The sequence below is a fragment of the Amphiura filiformis genome, chromosome 12 (genome assembly GCF_039555335.1).
Source record: "Amphiura filiformis chromosome 12, Afil_fr2py, whole genome shotgun sequence".
In the NCBI taxonomy this organism is placed as follows: Eukaryota; Metazoa; Echinodermata; class Ophiuroidea; order Amphilepidida; family Amphiuridae; genus Amphiura; species Amphiura filiformis.
In genome coordinates, this window is record NC_092639.1 from 4,843,083 (window position 1) to 4,870,619 (window position 27,537).

Consider the following 27,537-nt stretch of genomic DNA (forward strand, 5'->3'; position numbering starts at 1 on the left):
CACCCAGTTTTGTGTGCACAGCACAATGCAACACTATTATTTATAGATCCTTGTTATCATGAACCTTAGCAACTATAAGCATGGGGAAAACCCGATTTGATATAATGTAGAACATGTTGAATGACTAACCTTGATCTACATATTAGTTTTAAAGTTGGCAAATTTCTGACAGTTTGTTTTTTAAAAGAGTGAACTTGTTTTGAAGTGCCACCTTTTAAATACCAAGGTTCAATTGAATCAAACAGAATTACTAAATATTTTATAGACTCTAAAAAAGTATCACATGTATTTCAATGTTAAAATAAAATCAGCCTGATTTAAAAAAAAGAAACAATATACAATTGAATACCTGAGTGGAAGTTTTGAGATATTAACAAAAAACACAATATTTGGAAAAGTTTTAAGAGACTGTTTTCATCTTCAGGGGACCTTTAGTACGGGTACAGAACATACCGTAAAACCCCGTATAGAAGCATATATCAAAGAAACGCCCTCAATAAAGTTAGTTGCTTTTTGTATTTGGAGTTTGAGCAACTATAATTATACTGGCACCACCGTGTACTGGCAATAGGTGGCTATAATACATTCCATCTATGTATATTGTATTCAACCTGAATCTTTCACAGAGGGAGGCCGGGTTTCAAATGGAGCTGCTAATGTGTTCATTCCATTTGAAATTCATTCTCCCCCTGTGGAAGATATTTCCAACATCTTCCACAGGGGGAGTGAGGATTTCAAATGGAATAACCCAATAATATGATTGAACTTGGGATTGATTTAATTTAGCAGGTTTACTGCTTACGTGTTAACAGCCACAATCAGGGTTGCCAAACCCACCATTTGGTAGCCCAATTGGGCGACTTTTGAAGATTTTTTCAGCAACTTTTGACAATTTTCTGTCCCATAGAAACCAATGCTTAAGAAAAAAATAGGGCGGCTTTTCAACATTGTCTCCCGCGACTTCTGATAGTTTCCTGCCCCATAGAAACCAATGATAAAGCAAAAAATTGGGCGACTTTTCGATTATTTGACCCGCGATTCGGGCTGAAATTTGTTGGCAACCCTGGCCACAATGTGACACTGGTATCGCATCGCGTGACTAACAAATGCATGGATCGTAACAACCGGAGAAAAAAGAATGAAGGTATTCACATAAGGCTGAGTTCTAAAAATAAAACTATCCTATACCCTAACTCATTGTATCAAGCTCATTGTCATTTACTCTTATTCAAGTCATGTTAAAGGAATTTTATTTACATTAACAACAAAACCACAATTATTAAATATGAAAATATTATTCCAATTAAATTGGGCAGGGACTTTAGCCGTGTGAGAGCCGGGATTTGGTTGTAACTTTCCCGGGGTTTTCCAAACACAAATGTTATGTTTGCAGTGATCTACAGCCTCATCCACCTAATTAAAAGATTTTTATACCATCAGAAACCTAGGACTATAAAGTTTAAGTGCAGTTACCCCCCTTGAAATTCACTTTCCCCAATGCCCCCGAAAAATGTTTCTGTTGCCGCCACTGAGTAAAATATTAGAGATAGGGAATTATAGTTATAACTGAATAAGGAATTATACTCTTAATTGAATTCTGGGGTAAAATGTGTGCAGAAAGGTTAAATTAAACTTAAAACATTGCCAAATTAAACTTAAAACACTAGCAGTCACATAAAATATGGTTGCAAGCACATGATTAGTCTATATCAGGAAAACAAAGAAGATAAAGAGTATCGTAGAAATCGGCTTCTCTTTAAAGTATTAATCAATTCCGTCAATGTCAAAACTTCTTTTCATGTTGAAAGTCTCACATAATAGGGTGAAAGTTCAAAGTTATGCTATCTTTATATCTTTATTCCATATCAGTTGCTCAAAAACAATCACTCAACCGTTAAACATGTCAGAGCAGCCTATGCATGGAATTCTTTGCCACCGACAGTAAGAGCTCAGATGGAAAATATGACTTTAGGCCAATTTCAATCAAAAATTAAAGAAATTTAGGCCTGTCTTTATCTATATTTTATTAATTTAATTGCTTGATTTTTTGTATATAAATATAATTATTGTATTTCTGTATTTTGAATCATGGTATTTATAATTATCTTGTAGATGATGATACCATTATACTTATTTGTAATATATTGTAAATACATTGTAAATACTGTATGATATTTTGTAAATATTGCGTATCGTAATATATTTTGTTGCTATATAACATGTATCAATGAGGGCCTGCTTGAAAAGCAGTGCTTGTCACTGAAGCAGTATAACCCTCAATAAAGAAAGAATAAATAATAATAATAAATAATAAACACTTTGGGCATTATCATCTTAACAAAAAGAAAAATATATGGTATTTGATACATGAGATTTTGTGGCTTCCTGGCAAGGTAGATTTAATTTAATAATAATATGTGTGTAAAAAATTAATAATGTTGCTCAGCAGGAAATACCTGCTATATAAATTGTCACTGTCACTTATTTGGCAAAACAGGGAATAGAACAAAATGTCAAATTTGATGGTATCATCAATTTGCAGGGGACACTAAAACTGTCTAACTGTTTAAAGATGTTGTTGTTTATTAGCTCTTGTGTGTTTGAGTGTCACCTGCAAAATTCATATCAACATACTTTTATATCATATTTGTATTTCTTTCATTAGTACACAAACAAACAAATATACACATTTGAGGATATGCAAAAAAGAGCATAATTGTGACACAATCTGGTCCATGGGGGCCAAAGGAGGCATTTTTGAAAATTGAGTTACTGTAATTATTACATTATCCATACAACAGGCTATCATTTACTGAAAACACCATAGGTCTAGCATACTTGGTTCTAAAGTTATGAAGTCTTTTGATGTCTATTTTCTTATGTATTTTATTGTTTTTTTACTCCATATTTTTACCTTTATCTCAGTTTTGGCCCCCATGTACCAGATCGTGTCACATATATAGAAGTACATGTAAATTTATATTGCACAAAAAGCAGAAAGTTGTAATTATTGAATAGCAGATCTTATTTAAAATAAGTGATATCGAACTTTAGGACTTTGAAAACCATGAATGTCCACGTTGTCTTGGATGTACTCAAATGAGCATACAAATCCATCCATCTTGGCTTCTAACATGTCCAATTTGCACATCAGTTCCTTACCTTTGTTCTAAGGAAGCTATTACATTCTTGTTCCATATTATAGTTGATGATGCGAGACACTTCCTCCTGCCAGATCTTCAAACCATGGATGTCTACGTAGTCCTGGATGTACTCAAATGAGCGTACAAATCCATCCATCTTGGCTCCTAATATCTCCAATTTGCTCATCAGCTCACTTTGCTACAAAAGACAAATGGTTTAAATAAAGGTCTTGTCACAATTCATTCCCTGGAAGACACCAAAACATACCCCCCCCCCCCACACTTTGATGCAGACACGTTTGAGTTTCATTTGCTTTAACCCCACGAGAACTACCTGCCAAAATGAAAATTGTGTCCAATTTTGAACCAATCAAGGAGGGTATTAATTAATAAGATCATCTGTAAATGTAAGTTTGACCATAAATATAGTTTAAAGCCTAGTCATAATTGGCAATTGAAATGAGCATTTCAAGTTATCAACCAATCAGAAATGCTATTAGATGACCAGTAGTGTCCGTACTCAAGCGACATAACAAGGATGTTTAGTTTGTGCATTTTTGTGTGTATGGAATTTAACCTAGCAACTGCGGACGATATATCTCATATAACTATGGAAGACGTATTTCCCAAATACATTATACATGCATTTGCGGTCGTTTGCAGACCTCGAGAAACCGAGGACAGTCCCCCATTGCAGAGTGGTTCACGATTTGAATGTGAAGTGCGAGAGTATGTCCTCGTTTGCTGGCAAACACACACACCCCCACCCCTGTAAACATCAGTGTTAGTATGTTTTTTACCTTTGCCTTAGGGTTGAACATGCAAGGCACTGGCTACTTGGCAAACCAACTCCTCCCTGATACCATCCTCTAAAAGTTGACAAACCCATACACCCTGGCACACACACCCCCACGTACACCCCACATAAACATTGGAGTGAGTATTTTCCTACCTTAGCCTTGGGATTGAACATGATTCCATTATGCAAGGCACTGGCTACTTGGCAAACCAACTCCTTCCTGATACCATCCTCTAAAAGCTGACAAACCCATACACCCTGGCACACACACCCCCCACGTACACCCCACATAAACATTGGAGTGAGTATTTTCCTACCTTAGCCTTGGGATTGAACATGATTCCATTATGCAAGGCACTGGCTACTTGGCAAACCAACTCCTTCCTGATTCCATCCTCTAAAAGCTGACAAACCCATACACCCTGGTACACACCCCACCCACACACCACATACAACCCACATAAACATTGGAGTGAGTATTTTCCTACCTTTGCCTTAGGGTTGAACATGATTCCATTATGCAAGGCACTGGCTACTTGGCAAACCAACTCCTTCCTGATTCCATCCTCTAAAAGCTGCTTGGGATCAATCTATCAAAAACAAAAACAAAAGTTGTTTATTTTTTCTTCATATCTGATTAGCACAATCCAAGCTTATGCTTAATGTTTTGAATAACTTTTCCACTGGCCCATATTGGGCTATTCCAGTTGAAATCCACACACCCCTTTGGAAGATATAACCTTAATATCTCACAAAGGGCGTGTGAATTTCAAATGGGTGTTACCTGATTAGGTTACCTCATTTGAAAGCTACACCCCCATGTGTGGAAGATTAAAGTCATGTTTTCCATAGGGGTGTATGGATTTCAACTGGAATAGCGGATATTCAGACCAATTGCTGTGCTTCACAACTAGCCCATTAAGTTAAGTTTTGAAACAACACAAAACATTAAAGCATACCATATGTTACTACTCCCCATCTAAAAATAAATCAAAACACTGTGGTACTCAAAACAAGTCCATTTTTTGTGTCAGTTCCTGAAGAACTGACACCTTATCCTACAGGTTTGACGATCACGTGACAAATCGAATCTGTGACGTCAATATTAATATCGATATCAATTTAAGGCTGTTCTAGTTAAATTACATACCCATTGGCATTTTGGCTGTTCCATTTAATTTACATACTCCCTCTGAAATAATGGCCCCAAAATAGCTGTTACATTTAATTTACATACTCCCTCTGAAAAAAATGGCTGTTCCATCCGCTGAGAAATCAACATTTCCCTCTGCCTGTGCACTTAGTCCATGAATTGATCCTGATTTGCATTGTCGTATAGAGTTATTTTTTGTACACAACAGGGATGTTACTATTATTTAACTAAATGAAGCATACTTTTGCTTTTATCTTCTTTCTTTGTCCTTTATTAATTATAAATTAGGTGATTTAATTAATATAATTCTTTGTTTCAGCGACCCTGGGGTAAACAGACAAACAAAAACATGGGTCAAAATCCTTCAATTTCTGTGAAAATTGAACAAAAAGTACCCAAATCCCTACATTTTATATCTCCCTGTGTTATAGACAAATTTTATACGTCACATTTAAAATCATTTAAAACGACTTATAAATTGTCTTATGCTAAGTATAATGGGGTCTTATACATTTGTATTGTGTGAACTTTGTTTTTAAATGCCTTTGGCTTCCAGGTTAGTTTCTCGGAGCTGGTGAGGTGTATTGGGGTGTTACTTGATAGGGTGGTGGTAAGTGGCTGCCCTAAGACTTGATGCAATTTTTGGCAAAAATATGCAAATTAGGTAGCTAATTTGCATATTTAACTTAAAATTGTTTTTTGTGTTTTTTTTTTTGCCATTTCAAGAACTGGCGAGGCGATAGGGATGTAACTTGATGAGGTTGTGGTAAGCGGCAGTCGTAAGATCCGATGCGATTTTTGTCGCAAGATATACAAATTAGTCACCACATTTGCCTATTTTTTTAGTTGTCGAAATGCTTTTGGCCATTTTTCGGAACTGGTGAGGCATATAGAAATGTAATTTGGTGGGGTGATGGTTAAGAGCAGTCTTAAGATCAGATGCTATTTTTGTCACAAAATATGCAAATCAACCACCTCATTTCCTTTTTTCTATTTTTAAAAACACTTTTTTCCATTTTTCGAAACTGGTTGGGGTTATATAGATGTAACTTGGTAGGGTGGTGGTAAAGGGGCAGTCTTAAGATCCCACATGATTTTTGTCGCAAAATATTCAAATTAGCTACCTCATTTGCATATTTGTTTATTTTTAAAAAGGGTTTTTGCCATTTTTTGGAACTGGTGAGGCGTATAGAGATTTAACTTGGTGCGATGGTGGTAAGGGGCAGTCTTAAGATCCCATGTGATTTTTGTGCAAAAATATGCAAATTAGCTACCTCATTTGCATATTTTTTATTTTAAAAAACCTTTGTAGCTAGAATAGAAGGCTGTCGCTGCGCCAAAACACGTTTGTTAGTGTATAATTATTTAATGATAAATGAACTACCACTAAATGTTCCTGTCAGTGCTGCAGTGCAAAACTTCTCATGCAATTCCATCTTTAACATTACATTCAAATGATAATTACATTGTAAATTGGAACTGACACCAATTTTTTTAAGGAATTCTTGTTGTAATTGGTATAGGCTTACAAAAAGGTACACTATCGATCAAGAATTTGAAAAATTCATGTAATTATTCATGTTCCACTAACCTTCTGACACCTTTACATGGATTCATCCTGAGAAGAGCACACAACATTAATTATCAGGACAACAAGGGCTAAGTAGAAGTGGAATTCCTTTTTTCAAAATTTCAATATTTGAAATTGATTTTGCATGTTTGCATGGTATTGCAATTGTGGCATTGAAGTTGAAGGTGTCTTACACATCCCTACATACATTTGCTTTAATTTCTTGAGATGGAGTAATCATTTGGTTGTGACAATATTCTTGTTGTCCTCGCCAAAAGAAATTCAGAAAGGGCACAATGACCCAGGCTCCGATAAATCGCCTGTCCGATTGCCCGGGGCAATTAAAAATACTGTCGGGCAAGCTAAATCATCAAGCACCCTGCCCGATCGGGCAATTGCAAAATTATCGTGCAATGACGGCATTATGATTGTGTTCATATTTTACTTACATTATAGCAATGCAGATCGACAAACAAACAGTACAAAATATATTTCCCGACAAGCCAGCAACTTAATTTCCAACTAATTTCCACTGTTATTGATCACAGGCTATTATTATGATAACACTGCAATGTATTCCTACACCTGTTCGTACGGCCCGGTCCGTGGGAATCCCCCACATCACCGTACATGAGCGAGACGAATGTTTTCATAAAATTTCATTCATTATTAATGAGGTCAATCGGATGACCCGAAGGTCGAAACACGTACAGTGCATATCGCGGTTTATGATACGGTGGATACCGTCGAGCGCATGTTTAAACTTTTAATTATTAATGAGGTCAATCTGTGACGTTATGCCTTTTCCATGACCCCGAAATCATGTACAGTGCATAATACGACCATGTGCGTACGGCACTCACCATGCTCACTCATGAATTATTCAGCGCACGTGCTAGCTTGCAGCCCTGCCCCGGGAGAGCTGAGAGGGAGTGTGATCTAATTTGCATAGAACATTACAGCCACAGGCTCACAGCCCACAGCGGCTCTTTGATCTTGTCGTGCCTATTGAATTACCTAAATAAAATAAAATAAAATAAAATAACGGGGATCAGCCGGCGGTATCAGCAAGGGGCTTTCCCTGTATTAATTGAAATCAGGACAGATCACGTCACATGTTATCAGTGCAGCGCACCACATTGTTTTGATGTTTTAAAACACAGTTAATTAATTTCTTTTTGGAGATATTCTTTCTTTCACGATGGATAAATTTGTAATTCGTACTCCCGCGCCCGTTCGTAAGCGGAATGCGGATGACAATGCTCCTGATAATTCAGAAACAGCGGCTGGTGGAACATCTCAACCAGGAACTTCTGGATCATCATCAGGATCAAAAACTAAGAAAGTGAAACTGAAATCAGACTCTAAAGCGGGAGCTAAGCCTAAAGAAGATTACGAGGCTAAACGAAAGCGACAATTTTTACCCATATGGAAGAAAGAATTTCCATGGTTAGAAAGCGATGATGCAAAACAGATAATGTACTGCAAATGGTGTCGTGAGGAACCTTCACTTGCTGATCCTTTGAGTCCCTTAGTAAAAGGGACAGGTCCTGGTGCTGCTAAAAAAACTGATTACAGAAAACCTGGATTAGTGACACATGATGGGAGTAATCAACATAAAAAAGTCGCGGAAAGAAACATGCTGAAGCAAACCCGGTAAAGCGCCTATGGATACATTTCTTAAAAACTTGAGTTTAGCTGAAAAACAACGTTATCGAGCATTGATTAATACGTCACGCTTCACCGCAAAACAAGATATTGCTATGAATAAATTTCCTGGGTTGTGTGATTTACAGGAGAAGAATGGTGTCGATATGGGTGACAATTTTAGGAATGACAAAAGTTGTAGACAATTTGTGGATTCTATTGCGGCTGCAGCAAGATCTGAAATATCGGAGGAAGTAAAAGATACACGATTTTTATGTGTTATGGCTGATGGTACAACCGATGCCGGCGTCATTGAACAAGAAAACGTGTACCTTAGATATGTTTGCACAGATGGGTCTGTAAAAACTCGCATGGTGGATATTGTGGATGTAAAATCCGGTGACGCTAATGGAGTTTTAGAAGGAATTGATTCTGGACTTCAATCAATCGGAGTTAGCGAGGAAATACAACAAGAAAAGCTAATTGCTTGTAACTTTGATGGGGCCGCTGTTAACATGGGCAAGGAAAATGGCGTGGCCAAAAGTTAACAAATCGCGTTGGAGATCGCATGGTAAAAGTACACTGCGTAGCCCACAATTTGGAATTAGCAGTGTTAGATATGGCGAAGGGGCAAGATGTTTTGGATACAATCGAGTCCACCATGCGTGGCATATATAAGATATACCATCAAAGCCCTAAACAACGGAGCGGGCTTAACAAACTCTCTGAAGTACTTGAGGAACATGCACCGCATTACAGCGGAGTTAAACAAGTCCGTTGGTTAGCCAGTCGCTTTAAAGCACTGGATGCAGTAGAACGTAATTTACGCGTAACAATTGGACATCTGGAAGATCTTGCAGCTTCAAAACAGCATCTATCGGCAACTGCAACAGGCCTACTCCATAAACTGAAAGATCCTAAATTTATCAGAAGCATGTACTTCTTATTGGATTTTATGGAAATCGTTAGCACACTTTCAAAGCGTTTGCAAGCTGACGACCTTCTAGTGATGGATGTTGTTCACGAGTGTGATGATGCGGCACTTAAACTAACGCAATTGAAACTGGAGTCTGGGTCTAAAGAAACTACATTTGTTAAAAACTATGATCCAGTTACTCGCAAGTTCAAGCATGGGAGTGGACATGTACATTTGGGAAAACCAACTACTGCATCCAGAACGCGAAGTGAAGCGCATGACACTGCTGATATGAATGATCAAGATGCAGCCGCAGAACCACCTGACATTACCAACTTCAAGAGTCGTATCATTGACTCAACAGTGGAATACATTGACGAGAGATTCAGCGCTGCTTTCAAGAACCCCCCGCTTAGCTGCTTCTCGGCCTTTGACTTTCGAGAATGGCCCTCCAAACGGGAGGAGTTGGCCGCCTTTGGAAAGGAAGACATTGATACACTTGTTACACATTTTGATACATGTCTATCCAGGGAAGAACGTATTAGCATAAAGAATGAGTGGGTCACTTTAAAAAGTAGACTTAGCGCACGGAAAGCGCTTGAGCAGCAACAGGTGCAGATGTTCTTTCAGTATATAAAGACATCATACGCCTAAGCCCTCCCAACTTAGCTAACATTTGTGCACTCATCAAAATCATGATGACAATTAGTGTCAGCACGGCTTGTGTCGAGCGTGGGTTTAGTGCCCTGAACAGAGTCAAAACTTCTCAAAGATGCCACATGTCGCAAGAGTGCCTACGGAACCATATGATGGTAAGCATCAACACACCATCTGTAAAACAATATACTCAAGAAATGGCCGACGCTGCCATTGACAAATATCTCAATGCTGGTCCCGGTACAAGGCACATTCATGGGCATAAAAAGCCAACAAGAACATCTACATCCACTACGCCTAGCACTAGCAGTGTCGGTGAAGGGAACATTGATATTATTGAGATTATTAATGACCCTGAAGTTGAAGAACCAGAACCGGAACCACAGAACTAAATACGACGGCACGGCGCGGTAAGCATGGTGAGTGAAAGCAGGGTCTATGCCTATGGTGAAACTAACTGACTTTTAAACTTCATGACTGTGTTGAAAAACTTTAATGATAAGATGTATCAATAATTACCAATCACACAATGTAACAATGTTGTTTATGCTCTTTTGTATTTTATTACACGACATAACTGATGGTACAGTACATGTTTATAATCTACATGTTAAACATTGTTTATAATATTGTCAAACCAGTCACGAGTCACACAAAACCGTCAACACGGCATCATAAAATGATTAAAATCACTAGGAGTGTCGGCCGTACAGTATATATATTTAGACCGCGCATACGGCGGTACCTCTAGTAATGTTTTTAGGCAATTTTAGCTATTACAATACTGCAACTTGTTGACGGTTTTATTTCACAAATATTCGGGCATAATCGGGCAAGCAAAAGTTGACCTAAGCTTGCCCGATCGGGCAATTAAAAAAAAAAAATTTATCGGAGCCTGTAATGACCACATTTCAAATTACGCTTAGTTTACAAGTGTCACGCACAAGCAGTGATAATTTCTGAATGTATTCCCAGCAAGCAAAACATGATAACCCCCAAATTTTCCTCCATCTTGAACAAAGATGGTGGACAGGGAGTCCTGAATGTGCATTCTCACCTTGATTATTCCTACTAATGTTGTCTTCATCATCAGTATACCCTCAGTGAATACAGATATGGAATGAGTTAGCTTGGCAACCTGAAATATACAAATAAATATATCAGTTATCATCAGTGTACCCTCTGTGAATGCAGATATGGAATGAGTCAAGTTGGCAACATTGAAAAAAAGAAATAAATACATCAGTTATCATCAGTATACCCTCAGCAGCGGGTCTGATTGGATTGGGTGAGACAATTCAATTTTCAGCTATTATCCTATGGGATTTCCTAAATTTTGCAATCGATTGGGGGCCACGTGCCCCCCGCACCTGAAACACTTCACAAACTTTGCACCCATTTGTATTTTTACATCTAACCGGGACCTGACTCTATAATGCTAATGGGGGAAAGGAACTGCAGATGCAGACACCCATGGTTACCAACTACCCCCCCCCCACACTGTAACCCTATCACACCATCACCACACCTATCATCCCTTACCCCACCCATACCTAACCCCACCCTTACCCCTCTACTCTACCCCCACAGCCTACACCACCACTACAATGACCCACAACAAACCCTAACTTCACCATATCCCACCCACATTCCTACCCCAGCCTCAGCCTACCCCACCCATCCCCAACCTCACCCAAACACCACCCTCACGCACCACTCCTTACCCTTCACCAACCCATATATGCATAAGCGCCAATCCAGCTTGAAATGTGGTGGGGGTCATTCGGCCTAAATTGTCAAAAATGGGCTGAAAAGAACAAAAAAAGAGTAATTTTGCCGAAAGGTGGGGGGGACACATCCCCACTCCCCCACCTCCCCCGGATTGACGCCCATGCATATATGTAACCTGAATCTACATCCACACCATCTCACCCTTCTGAGAAATACAGATTAAGCTAGACAATACTTTACTTTGGGCAGCAGAAGTTTTATTGACAGTATGAAGGAACCCATTGTCCATCGAAGTCCTTCCCTAGACTACCTATAGTAAAAATTTCATTTGAATGAACACAGATGCTAACAGCTGTACACGATCTGATCGCATGTCTCATATTTCAAAGTACAACTGTATGACCGTGGATACCATAATGAAAATACTAACCAATCACGAGTGAGTTGGCATGGTTGGATTCACTTCCGCATCACGCACACATGGGCGTTCATCACACAGCGGAGAATCGTCATGCTGTTGGCAGCTGTGTTTATTCAAATGTACATGTAATTTCTACTGTAAAACATGTCCACCCCTACCTACTTCCACCACAGGATTGGGTAGGGCATGGTGGCTGTGGTGGGTTTGGTGGGGTAGGCTGTGGTATGGGTAGGGTAGGGTAGAGTAGGGGCATAATGGGAGGGTTGGTTAGTGGTTACATTATGGGTGATGTTGAGGATGGACGGGGGAAATGTGTAGGAGTAGGAGTGGAGTAAGGGTTAGGGGTGTGGTAAGGTGTAGTAAGGGATTGAGAAGGGGTGGAACTAGGGCAGAGATAGAGCTAGTGTGGGGTATGGGTGGGTGTGGTGGAAGGGGTAGTGGTGTGGTTAGGTTACGGGTCTGGTTGAAGATGGGTGGGGTCAAGGGTAGTAGTAAGGGGTGTGGTAGGTTGCATTAAGGAGTGGTGGAGGGTTAAGGTTAGGACAGATGTAGGGCTGGAGTGGGGTAGGGTGGAGTAGGATGTGGTACAATAAGGTCACATACCCTTATCCTATCCCTACCACACTTAGTCTCTTCGGCAGCCAGTTTGGTTCCGTACCCTCCACACAAACAGTCTGCCAATGATAACGAACGAGGTCTTTTTGATTGGCTAGCCGTTTCCCATGACGTCAACCAGCACGTGCTGCTCGCGTATCTGATTATTCAGCCAGGAGTTCAACCCACGGGCAATTAAGTTCCCGGATGCAGCACTGCTGTTCGGTTCTCACTGGGTTCTCATTGACTATGCATTGTCGTCCTCTTAGCTAATCAGAAACGCCGTATACGTGGTCATTGGCAGACTGTTTGTGTGGAGGGCCAGGAGCGTAACCAAACTGGCTGCGTAGGAGACTATACCACACTGTACCCCAACACCACTCATCCATACCTATTCCCATTCCACATCTACCCTACTATCCCACACTCCTACTCCTTACCCCACAAACCCACCACCTGACCTCCCACTGCTCCCATCACATTCTAAACTACCCTATCCCACACTAGCCAATCCCTACTAATCTCACCATACCAATATCCCAACTTTGTCCATAAGCTTCGCTATCAATTTGCAATGATTTTTGCATAAATTATGCAAATTACCTATTTACATTTGCATATTTTACACCAAAAACATATGGGTACAGAGCGCAGTAGGATATCCCCTCTCCCACCAAGCATTGTCCCAATAGATCTTAACAGACCCTGAGAAACAGCTCCAGATGGCCAGCGAGACAACCAGACGGATGAACAGACAGACAGAATGCAGTTACTAGGTTTCTTGCTGAACATAGTTCAGATCAAACTGGCAGTGTGGAAACATGACAATATATTTTTGGCAGAATGTTCTATTCCTGTTGAAATCTATACACCCCTATGGAGCCATGACCTTAATTTTCCCCAAGGGGGTGTACAATGTAGATTGCAAATGGAGTCACCTATTCAGGTAACCCCATTTAAAATTCACACTCCCTGTGTGAAAGATTAAGGTCAAGTCCTCCATTGGGGTGTATGCTTTTCAACTGGAATAGCCCAATGCTGCAGAATGAGATTTCTTTCCAAATCACAAAAGTGTGGTGTCAGGCAAATATTATCACCTGGATTCCAACCATTCTCACCTATCAAGGCACAGTTCTTTAACCGCAATATGCTTGTATATTCATAGAATGACCTTGGAATGTGTTGGGTACACAAAATCATACTCCACAACTTCAAGTCAAATTCTGAGCTATGACTGTTGAATGGGGTTAATTAACTGTGCAATTGGGGATGAGTCTGTTTTGACTCCTTGTGAATACTTTACAATCCATGTATACAGGATTATTCCTATTTAGTTGGGTTCATTTGGTTCACTGATTTTCAAAGACTACACCTATTTGAATGAATTCCAATGTACACATCAGGCAAATCATAATATAAATTTAATTTTGTCAAAACCAATTATGTTTTATTCAACAGACAAATGGTTTCAGGGCACTGGTTGATTTTTTATTAAATGCTACATTTATATCACAATTTACTTATTCATAATAATTTGATACTTATTTCTGTTAATCTTTATCAATACAGAAAAATTACATTGTAGCTGTACAATATATGGTGCTAAACTACATACATTCTAGTTGGAGTTATGGTGTTTAAACAAAGAAAAATAGAAGGAAAAACAACCAAACTAAACAAAATATTCAAACCTTAGCAAAATAACTAAGTACTACTTTCTTATCTGTTACATATTTTCAATTGCATAAACACAGTGGAAATTCTCATCTTGGATTTTAGATGTTTAACTTATATATACACATTTTATATGCACAGATGTGCTGTACATTCCAAGGAACATTCAATTATTTTAATTTAACACATTCTTTCACAAATTTTGCTTTGGTTAAACGGTCAAGATTCATTAACACGAATATGTGCATGCGATTAGCATCAAAAACAGATTTTAATTTTTTCCCAAATATTGCTGGTTGTCACTGTCAGATATGTCCTCTTAATTTTGGGCCGAACAAATTAGGTAAAACAGAGAAAATTGCTACTATTGTATTGGCAAAAAAAACCAGGAGCATTCTGGTTTTATTATAAATCTACTAATTTTACTGTAATTAAAGCATTTCAGGCTTATTTTTAATAGGGTATTTTACATTTTTGGGTATTACAATCGTGCAAAAAGTATAAATTCACGAAAAATAATTGAGGGTGTCGATGTCAGCGAATGGCACATTATGGCTTTAAGATGATTTCAAACTGAATGTTCATAGAAAAAATGAATGGCATATTACAAGGATCTTATTGTCTTTAAGCACCCTTTTAATGTCCCCCTATGTTGTTGCTATTAAAACTAAGTGGATCTCAAGCATAAGTGTCAGCAGCTGCACCTTAATTTTTATTTACTGGAGGAAGGGGATATGGATGAGGTTAAGGGATGGGGTATGAGCGTTTGGACAGTATTTATTGTGGGACATTAGAGCACATCAGACATATCAGTTGCATTCTGAATCTGAAGAATGTCCTTCTGATATCAAATAATTTTGATTTTTGAAATTCGCAATGTAATACACATTTTATGGCAAATGATTAAAATTTGATATTTTGATATTTAACAGTACTTGAAGTAAACTTTATAAATGTGATGCTTTATACTTAAAAGTGTATGTAGGTGGGATAAAAAGCCGACGATCAATTGAAAATTTTGACCTTTCGTATTGAAGATATGGATTTTTCCCCAAAACACCAAAAATAATTAGGTCTTTTTGGGAAAAAATCCATATCTTCAATATGAAAGGTCAAAATTTTCAATTGATCATCGGCTTTTTCTCCCAGCTACATACACTTTAAGAATGTGAAAAATATTAAATTTTAATAATTTGTCATAAAATTTGTATTATATCATGAATTTCAAAAACCAAAATTATTTGATATCAGAAAGACATTCTTCGTATTCAGAATGCAATTCGATATGTCTGATGTGCTCTAATGTCCCACAAAAAATACTGTCGAAACGCTCAAAACGCTCATTCCAGATCCCTCAAAGTGAACAACAGGGGGAATCAATTATCATTTTTAAATCAGATTCAACACCTCTAGATACACTTTAGCGTCAATTTCAGCTTCATCAATACCAGAAGTGGCATCAGGTGTTGTTTGGGTTTCATCAATATCCATAGTAAGAATAGATCTGTCACCAGTGGGTCTTTGAGCATCATCACTAGCAATATTTCCAAGAGATTTGGATCCATCAATAATGCTATTTGGATCTGATTTACAAATGTTTGTTTTTGTTTTCTCAGCAGCGTTGCACAGATCTGATTTAGCATCAGCTGCTACTTGCACCTCAATTGGATCTGAGTTGTCATAATAATAGTTGGCTTCTATATCATCATCAATAAGGGATAAAACTCTTTCCACATGCTCATTATCGGGCCAACTGTGTGCATCATTTGTATTATCCAGTTGACTAACATTTTCTTCTCTATTCTCTATTGGACGATCATGATCACCATTCTCTTCTCTATTCTCTACTGATCCATCATGATCACTGTTCTCTTCTCTATTCTCTACTGGTCCATCATGATCACTATTCTCTATTAGACTAACTTGATCACTATTCTCTTCTCTATTCTCTACTGGTCCATCATGATCACTATTCTCTATTAGACCATCATGATCACCATTCTCTTCTATATTCTCTACTGGTCCATCATGATCACTATTCTCTATTAGACCACCATGATCACCATTCTCTTCTCTATTCTCTACTGGTCCATCATGATCACCATTCTCTTCTCTATTCTCTACTGGTCCATCATTCGTTCTGCGATCCAAGTATATAGATATTACATGTCCAAGAGCATATATAAATGGATTAACTGCAGAATTAATTGGTAAAACAAATGCTATAATCCAAGCAAATGCCTTTGGACTGATATCTTTCTTTATTCCTGCTTGCACCAAGATACCAAGGACCACTACTGGCATCCAGCATAGAAGGTCAGTTACAATAATAAGGCTCATTTTTATAGCCATACGCCTCTCTAGTTTGAAACGTGACACACTCATTCTCAAATGTGGTGAAAATTTTACAATCACAAAGATACCAATGTAACAGAATGTCACAATTAAGCAGCAAAGGAAATTAAATCCAATAAAAATGCTGATGGCATAATATGAAAATGGTGTGCTCCCAAGTTCATTTATTTCAGGTATACTTAAGGTGTAATCTTCACTTGAGGGATTTGCATCTTTAGAATAAATATGTAAATAAGGTTCATCTGCTGTGCTTACTCGATCAGGAAATATATTAAAACCTGGAAATAAATCATGATCATCAAAAGATGACTGCTCTGCAAGGGTATCTCTTTTATGTTTACTGAAATATATATCAAGTGAAATGTTTGTGTATTTAATTTCGTATGTCAGGTTTCTAACAAGTGGTAACCCAATACATACTTCTGAAAACCCATACTCTGTATCATTCAAAACTGTACTGGGTATGATACTTAATGTTAATGCTGTCACCCAAACACAAATTGCTACTGTAATGCTTGTTGCAGGTGTTGAGAAAAGATGCTTGGTAGGGTACCTAAATGCATAGAAACGTTCAATACCTATCAACACAAGAAATAACAAAGAAGCCTCACTTGACAGAATATTTAAAACCCCAGCAAATGAGCATATTGAACTATTCCGCCAGATGTCTGCAAATAATGGGAACTGCTCACCATGTATCTGATCCAGAGTAGCAATGATGAGCATGTAAATTCCCATAAGCAGGTCTGCAACAGCAAGGTTTGTTATTAATAGCTTCTGTCTCATACTAGTATTTATCTTCCTGTTGCATATCGTGAGACAACTCCACACAACAATACTTGCATTAAAAATAAGTGCACAAAAACCAACTATCCAAACTGAACTCTTAACCCAGTTATTTAGTAGAAGTTGTGAACATGTTGAATATGGAGAGCTTATGTTGCCTGGTACACATTTATCAATATTATTATCAATAAAACAACACATTGATGGGGAATCTACTACAATATAGGTTTTGTTATTAAGGTTGTGCAATGAGCTTTTAGTGATATTGGACAGTGGGGTTTGTAGTAAATTTACAAATTCTAAATGATTTAAGTCACAGAATGCATTAGATTCAATTGTGATCAGAGGATTATCAGCAAGACTGAGCCCTTCTAGATTTATAAGATTCTCAAAGATACAGGGATCAAATCTTGTTATTTCATTCATTCCTAAATCAAGGTTTTGAAGACGATTTAGTCCTGTGATTTCTTCTGTTATTTTATCCAAGTAATTATTCCACAAGTATAAATCTGTCAAATTCATTAAACTTTTAAAAGTGGCATTAGCTAAAGATATAAGTTTATTACCACTGAGATCTAAAATAGAAAGTATTGTCAATTTATCAAACAACTTGTTATCAACATCTGGTAAGTTGTTGTTACTTATGAGAAGAACTTTTAAGTTCTCCAATCTATTAAATAGTCTAGTATCCAAATTGCTTATATCATTTGAGCTGACATTCAACATAAATAAGTTAGTAAGATTGTCCAAGGAACCTGGTTTCAGCATTTCAATTTGATTATCAGCAAGGCTTAAATTTGATAATGTTTGTAATTTATGGAAGACATTAACATCTAGTGTTGTTAAATTATTGCTACCCAGTGTCAAAACACGCAAATCAGCTAGATTATCAAATATCCCTGATTCAACAATTGAAAGTTGGTTTTCATGCAGATACAATTTTTTCAAATTGTTAAGTTTATCAAATATTCCTGGTTCCAAATATGAAATTTTATTTCTGTGAATGAACAACTCGGTCAAGTTGTGTAACCTATGGAACAGTTTAGTATCTAGATCTGTTAAGTTATTCTCAAACATATACAACTTTTCCAAATTGATTAGATTATCAAATACTCCTGGTTTCAAGTGTGAAATGTGATTTGTGCTAATGCGCAAAGTAGTCAAGTTTGATAAATCGTTGAATATATTAGCATCTAACTCTGTTAGGCGATTTTCATGAAACCACAAATCAGTAAAATAGGTAAGATTATCAAATAATCCTGGTTCCAAATGTGAAATAGAATTATTGTGAATGTACAACTTCTGCAATTTAAGTAATGCATGGAATAAGTTGGAATCTAGCTCTGTTAAGTGATTGTCAGACAGCCGTAGAAAGGACAATTTGGGTAATCTATGGAATAAATTAGCATCTAGCTCTGTTAAGTTATTTTTATACAGAGACAAATATTCCAAATTGGTAAGATTATCAAATATTCCTGGTTCCAAATATGCAATTTGATTGCTGAAAAGGAACAACTCGGTCAAGTTGTGTAAACTATGGAACAACTTAGCATCTAACTCTGTTAAGTTATTCTCATACAGAAACAACTTTTCCAAATTGGTAAGATTATCAAATATTCCTTGTTCCAAATGTGATATTTTACTTGTGTATAGATACAAATAAGACAATTTGTATAACCCACAGAATAACTTAGCATCTAGCTTTGATAAGTTATTTTCATATATCTGCAAATCTGTCAAACTGGTAAGATGATCAAATATTCCTGTTTTGAAATGTGAAATTTGATTATCCCCTATGGCCAAATAGGACAATTTGTGTAACCCATTGAATAAGTTAACATTTACACCTGTTATGTTATTGTGAGACACATACAAATATTCCAAATTGGTAAGATTATCAAATATTCCGGGTTCCAAATGTGAAATATGATTTATACCTGGGTAAAAATAGGACAATTTGTGTAACCCATAGATTAAGCTAGCATTTAGCTCTGTTAAGTTATTGTCAAACAGCCACAAACCTTGCAAATTGGTAAGATTATCAAAGATTCCTGGCTCCAAATGTGAAATAGTATTTGATGAAATTGACAAATTGGACAATTTATGTAACCCATGGAATAAGCTAGCATTCAACTCTGTTAAGTTATTATCAGACAGAGACAAATATTCCAAATTGTTAAGAATATCAAATATTCCTGGCTCCAAATGTGAAATGTAATTTGTTGAAATGGACAAATTGGACAATTTGTATAACCCGTGGAATAAGTTAGCATCTAGTTCTGTTAAGATATTGTGAGACAGTGACAATTCTATCATATTGGTAAGATTACTTAATGTATCAGGTTCCAGTGCTTCTATCAGGTTACTATTCAAATACAAAATGCTTAAGCTGCTTACACTTTCAAACATATCACCAGAAAGGATACTTAACATGTTACTACTCAGATACAAATTCATCAGTGAAGGCAAACTTACAAATGTGGTTTTACTTAGACATGATATTTTGTTATTAGATAAATCTAATACCTCCAGATGATTGAGTCCTTGGAAGGTCCCGTCCTCAATGAGACTAATCTCATTTCCTGCAAGAAACAAATAGATGATGCTGCTAAACTGTTGAAAAGCACCAGGAGCAATAGTACTAATGTTTCGATGTGATCCAATCAGCGCTTCAAAATTAGATTCATAGGTAAGCAAAATGCTATCTATTTGATTTACAGAAGAGCATTGGATTTCAAATGTCAGCTGTTTCAGCAAACAGGAACAGAGTACAGAACATTTTGGTAGTTCTGCAATTGAAATATTATCTCTGAAAGGAAAGTGATTGTTATTCCAATAATAGTAATTATTGTATGCTATTGCAACTGAAGGTGATGCTATGGGATCAGTGAACAAAATGTAACCATCAATGACGCTAACAACACCATGAAACACATCATCAAAAGTATCAACATTCCTGCAGTGACTCTTTGTTTTATTTCCCTTTCTTGCTAAAGTCACATCCGATGGATGGTAAACTGGTGTAAGCAGCAAAGTAGCAGAACCGGTGACAATTAAGTTGTTGCTTGTGAAAGAGATGCGACATGGATCTGGCTCCTGGGTGAATGCTATAATGGTGTTATTCCACCATAATTCCTGATTACCGGTTTCTATATACAAATACTCATGTAAAGTCCAGTTGACAGCCGTATGAAGGATGTCCAGTTGTATACCCATTCCGGATGGGGCCGATATGTTGCAGCTTTCAATCACCTTTACAGTAAGGATGACAGTGTCGTTATTTAAGAAAATGGGATTATCAAATGTGCAGTCGAATTCAGTGGCATCGGTTGTTTGTTTGTGTGAATTTGTAGTCATTTTGTGCCAGGAAGAAGTTGCTGTTATTATTGGTGATGTTAATGTATGCATAGATGAAGTTGCTTGAAAGTTTTCCATCTCTGGTGTTGGGGGAGTTGCAGCTGCTTTGTCAACTGTTTTATCAAAAACTCTTGCGGTACTGGTTGAGACCCCAGAAGATGGCTTTGTTGCATATATTGTAGCATTTTTCCATTGACTCAAGGATGCAGCATTCAAACCTGCACCAGTGCAGTACAGTAGTTGGAGACTTAGTACTAAAGTCATGAAGTACATCAACAACAATCTTGCCATCATAATCACTTGGATATTATACAGACGACAATTCACTGTTCATCAACAAAGTTTAGAAAATTCCAGCTATAAATCGTGAATTTTATCTCAAAATCAGTCCTCTGGAAGTTAATATCAAAAGGAACAGCACATATGGACTACTATGTAGATGTTATTTGCTACTCTTAAAACCAAATCTGCAGACAAGTTTCAAACAAGTTGCATCTGTAGTTTAAACCTGCATTCAGGTACTCTGCAAACCAAGCAACACTAAATAATTCCCATTCAGTATGTTACTGTTATTCAGTAACAAGTATGATTGTATGCAGTTTAGATCCATCAATTTATACCTGACATGACATATATATTTATACATGACATAACCTGGAGTATTGCCTAAGGTATGCCATATACACCCATTGGGTTATTTCACTGATCCTATTTAGGGGTAAAATTTCAAAGTTGGTCAAATATGGTTAAAAACCATACCAATATATTCCTCTCATCATAAGGATTCAGAATAAAAAATTGTTTTACTAAACTCTGATGTACAGTTCTTGAGTTATAGGCAAAAAGGTCAAAGGTCAAATGTTGGGATCCACCTGCATCAAAAATTGAACAATGCATATTTGTTATTGTTGTGGGAACATGTATGGTGTACAAGTGACCATTCTCTCCTACTATCAATCAAATTAAGCATAATAAGAAAATTGGAATCTTCATACATGGTACTTTAGTGATGAAAGATTAGGCAACACTGACTATGATAACACAGAGAAAATCACCAAATTAGTCACATTTATTCCATAAAACTCCTCCCAAACAACAATAACAAGTTATTTGTATTGAATTTAAATCATTGTGAAATCACAAACAGGGATCTATGGTGATAAGTTTGGGCAACACTGACTATGATAAACACAGAGAAATTACCAAATTGGTCATATTCTTTCCAATCCCAAAAGTGCAAAAACAAGTCATATGTACTAAAGCAAATACAACTGTAATTGGTTTGGCATGGTTCAGTGCTGCATGATTGTATCACATAATGTGGGATGTCTGTGCCCTTTATTATTACTTTATGATTTACATTCCCAACAAGGTCATCACTTGGTACTAGTGTCTATAATTTGTTTTTGCAAGGTTAATATTTTTGTTGTACTAGTACTAAGTAGTAGTAGTAAAACTTTATTTATTCAGGGAAAACTCAATTCAGTAATACATATTGGTCTCCCATGAGACCCTGATACAAAACAAAATACACATCATTATACAATTACATATAGAATATAAATCATAGTAAATACAAAATTAAATGTAGCATCCACTATTTAAAACCATTTTGTAACATTTCCAAAAGAAGTAGAATATGGTATTTATTTTCAACAAAATGTTAGTTTTCACTGTCAAATATGTCCCAGTTTAATTTTGCCCAAACAGATGAGGCAATAAAAGAAAATCACTTTTTAAATACCAGAATTTGTATTTTTTTAGAATTATGTTATTGATTAAATTGTGGGTCAATGAAGAAGAAATCCTGTTAACTTTATGCTGAGGAAATGTGAAAAATAAGAGATTCAAAATGAAGGTATTGAATCATATCACACACCATTTGATATGTCACACCACTGTGGTACATACAATCGGTGTTTACTTCTGATGTCTAAAATGTGTAATATTAAGATGGCATCAATTACCTTTAGAATTGTGCTACACTCTGTTGATCAAATTGTGCAGCAAATGATCATGTGAACTTTACACACACAAAGTGTGAAAATAAAAGACACAAAATGAAGGTGTTCTCTAATCTAATATCATGCATACAATTGGTATATCCAGGGATATGACAGTTAATAGAATAATTGACTGTCTCCAGCCCTCGAATTAACCCACGGCACCGACGGCATATTGCCGTGGGTGCCCAACCCCACTGCCGCAATGCCCTCAAAATATGTCCTTTACCGACGGCAGTCACTTGCCGTGCCCTCTGAAAAAGTTGGCGTCGGTGCCCTGCACCTCAAAGGACATTGCCGACCACTCCATTGTGAACTCCTTTGTGATGAGTTCTATGGTCCTTGACGACTTTGATTTACATTGATTTCCCCTTCTATGACCTTTTGAAGGGACACCTATGCTAAACTCAAAGCTGACCTCAGAAGACCGTTTTGCCGACAACCCCTTTGTGCACTCCTTTGTGATGAGTCTTGCCGACTTGTATTTACATTTATTTCCCCTTCTATGTGACCTTTTGAAGGGACACCTATGCTAAACTCAAAGCTGACCTCAGAGGACCGTTTTGCCGACAACCCCTTTGTGCACTCCTTTGTGATGAGTCTTGCCGACTTGTAATTACATTTATTTCCCCTTCTATGTGACCTTTTGAAGGGACACCTATGCTAAACTCAAAGCTGATCTCAGAAGACAGTTTTGCCGACAACCCCTTTGTGCACTCCTTTGTGATGAGTCTTGCCGACTTCTATTTACATTTATTTCCCTTCTATGACCTTTTGAAGGGACACCTATGCTAAGCTCAAGGTCACTTTTGCCGACTTTCTAACTGTTTACATTTATTATTTTCCTTCCATGTCCTTTTTGAAAGGACACTATGCCTAATTAAGATAATTTATTATTTGATTTCTGGACATTTTCGAATTAATTCTTATATCTGTTGGATTCATATATATACCCTCACTTAGACATGATTATAAATTCCATGGTGTTAAATTGTTTTTTTGCCCAAAATCATTGTCTGGTGGAGTAAAACAACTTCAAATCTATTGTGTTATATCATTGAATTAAAAACATATTTTTAGTGCATTCAGTCATGGTCACTAAATATTTCAATGAGCGAATTTGCATATTTTACCAAATAAGGAAACATGTTTTGTAGTATAGGCCTACGTTCATATCAAAATATTTGCGAACATGATTAAGCTCATCAGTAGAGTAGACTATAAATGCTTAATGCTTGTGGTGATAGCTGATGATGTCCAGGGGATGCTGATGTAGCATTTACATATATTATAATGAGCTAATTTGCATATTTATATTTTGCAATTTTTAAGGAAAATACCTTAACCTTTGGTGTTAGAAAGGACAGAATAATTCTGGTATACCCTGCACACAAGTATAAACCTAATCCAAATCGATATAGCTACAGACTGAAATAAAAGGGAATTCCCCAATTCTTTCCGCATTGTATACTTGCGGATACTTTGTTTGAAGACCAATGTTCGATAAGCACTAAAATCATCTATCATGATTGCTAACGTGAGTTTTCTTTACTTTTGAGAAATTGCCTTGGTGCCCTTCTCAAATTTTAAACAGTTGCCGTGATGCCCTTTTGAAATATTACAAATTGCCGTGCTGCCTCGTCTTTTCAATGGAAATCCAAGGCAATTGTCAACTTGCCCTAAAAAAGTTGCCGTGCCCCTTCAGATCCTTAATTCGAGGGCTGGCTGTCTCATGATATATCGCGAGACTGTAGTATAATAGGTGGTGTCTGAACCGATTTATTGTTAATATCATTGGTATAAGGCATGTTCAGACGGTCATAAAATTCTCGAGGATTGGTGTACTTGAGAATTATAATTCCAAAGTCAAAGTGAGTTTTCAATAATTTACTTCGTTGGTTTAATATGAGTTGTTACTAATATTGTTTCATACGTTTCGGCAAAGAATTACAGAATTAAAATTTTTAAAGCCCAAAATTGTACATTATGGCTTTAATATACGGTATATGCGAGGATTGGAAATTATGGTATTGACTCATATCAAACATTTGGTATATCATATCACACGATTGTGGTACAATGGGTGTTTACCTCCGATTTCTAAACTGGGTTACTAACTGGCTTATTGTTATTATTGTTATTATTGTTCCACAGAAAGTCTTGTTTCCCTCTTATTTCAAAACTGGGTTACTTACTGGCTTATTGTTATTATTGTTCCATGGAAAGTCTTTTGTACTATTACCTAGTTATTTCCTTATCTTTATGCACATGCTGTCAAATACAATACAGCAATGTGAGTCACACATGATGCTCTAGTTTTCAAGTTCATTCCAAAAAATTCATATTTATCATTTCCTTATTGCGAAATAAATTACATGGGGATTTTTTTAATGATGAAGATTTTAGGAATTGACTTTTGTTTCCTTGAGACAACAATTAAATAGATCTGACATTTACAAGCAGGTATATTTGAACCAAATTGCATCTCTAAGGGAACAAACCAAAAGATCGATTATGTTCTATAAACATAGCTAGTTTTGTTTCTCAGCCGACCCCCTCCCTCCCTTCCAGAAACATAATTATGAAATGGTGAAAATTTGGTTGTATATTTAAAGGTATACTAGACATATCTTAGGGTTAACCCTAATATCACTGTAGATGGGTAAACTTAAGCCGGCATCAGTCTACACTGCTTAAATGACACAAGTACATCGACTGATTTCCTAATACTTTCTCAAACTTGATAACGTATATATATAAAATCACTAAACAGAAACACAGAAAAAAAAGACCATACTAATTCTTCTACAACTATGAAGTTATTGATTCGCCATCGTTTAGGTACAAAAACCATCAGGTCTCAAAAACGGGGACCCGAAAATACAGAAATGCTAGGGGATAGTTGCTTTGTGGTTCCTGTTTTAGCTCATTTTGGGGTTCTGTTTTTGAGATTATATTTAGAGGCTAAAAAAATGGAGACCCCAAAAAACCATCCCCTATATAACACATAACAAGTCCTTTTGGGTCCTTATTTTTAAGATTACCCTGAAATCTTGAAAACGGGTCCCTAAAACAGGAAAAGGGACCCTAAACTACCACTCCTAATATGCATAACAAGTTATTTGGGGTTACTATTTTGGGGGCTTTGGCTTATCTGAATGGGTCATGCCATTTGAGACCTACAACCCCAGTGTGGAAGATTAAACATGTCTTCCACAGGGAGTGTATATATTTCAACTGGAATAGCTAATGTTCAAACATGTCAGGCCTGCCCATGCATATATGTGTTTATATCAAGTTCACAACAGATCCTTTGTTTCAGATATCCATCTTTTTAATTTGTTTTCAATTAATATTTACCGGAAAAAAATTGCAAGATACATTAAAATATTGCACAATATATAAAACATGAAAATACATTAAAATAACACATAGTAGCAGTACTATTAAAAGAAGAAAAAAGAAAGACACACAGAACCTCTGGCAGGGATGGCCAAATAGTATCAAAAAGACACTTCTAAAGTGCTTTAACCTATTATAGTTCAACAAACTGGTAAAAAGGATTGCAAAGGAAATATCGATTCCGTTAACAATCATATTCAACCTGTCTATTACTGCTGGTGTAGTACCAAATGAGTTAAAGATCGCAAAGGTAATTCCCATTTATAAGAAAGAAAATCCAGAAGTTTTCTCCAACTATCGTCCAGTTTCTGTCCTGCCATGCTTTTCAAAAATACTTGAAAGGCTTGTATTCAACAGATGCATACATTACATTGATAAATATGAAATTCTAAATGATAAGCAATTTGGCTTTAGATCTAAACATTCTACCTTCAGGCCTTCAATAGTTATTTCGTTGAGCAGAGGAATCACCTCAGGTATCACACAAGAAACGCTGAAGATTACAAGATCTGTCTTACAAAAACAGAGTTTGCTAACAAAACAATAAGAACCGCCGGGCCAAGAAAATGGCATTCGATCGACAGATGCGCCAAAACGGCTACATCAGTAAAACTCTTTAGATCCCAAATTAAAACAAACCTTATGGAAATGTACACTTAATACCTCTTAGTTTTGATTTACTTAGTTTTATTTTTCTCCTTTTAAAACAAAAAAATCGATTAAAATTAACCGATCTCTTAGCTTCTATACTATATTCACAAAATGTCAGCTTTCTTTTGCGATATACGTGAGCATATGTTATGAAATCCTAATTTGTCTTACACTTATATTCTGCATGTTCTTTATTCATCATTTTTTCCTGCTTAGTTCGTTCTACATGAATGTATGAAAGAGGGTGGGGGGGGGTGTTTGTATGTATGTAATTGTATTTTATTAGACAAATTAAGAAACGTAGGATAAGGTTAAGGGGGTGCTTGTTCAGGCCTTTTTGGCCTTCTGAGCATCTCCTCATTCAAATGTGTTGTTTAGCTGTTATTGTATTGTTGTATTTTGAATGAAATAAAAGACTGATTGATAGTATTGATAGTATTGATTGATAGTATTGAGATACAAACTAGAAGTGATACTTTTGGGATGGCATCTATTTTAGAAAACTTTAACAAAACTAGGACATACACATATCCAGATATATTATTGTAAACACAACCACAGTAATATAACAAATCATTATAACTACAAACAGAAATAAATTATAATAATTAAGCAAAAATGGAGAATAGCATTTTTATGATGGGAAATCAATGATCAAGCACAATTGCCAGATAACAC

At 36.6% G+C, this 27,537-nt stretch overlaps 1 protein-coding gene across 1 annotated transcript in view; it reads right to left on the reverse strand.

The window, feature by feature from the left end:
- The window catches only part of LOC140165690 (WASH complex subunit 5-like), a 61,122-nt gene that overhangs the window by 13,249 nt on the left and 20,336 nt on the right, over positions 1–27,537 (reverse strand). The window contains 3 exon segments of the mRNA XM_072188996.1: positions 3,163–3,342; positions 4,431–4,532; positions 10,943–11,023. Of these exon segments, the coding sequence (XP_072045097.1) occupies positions 3,163–3,342; positions 4,431–4,532; positions 10,943–11,023 (363 nt within the window).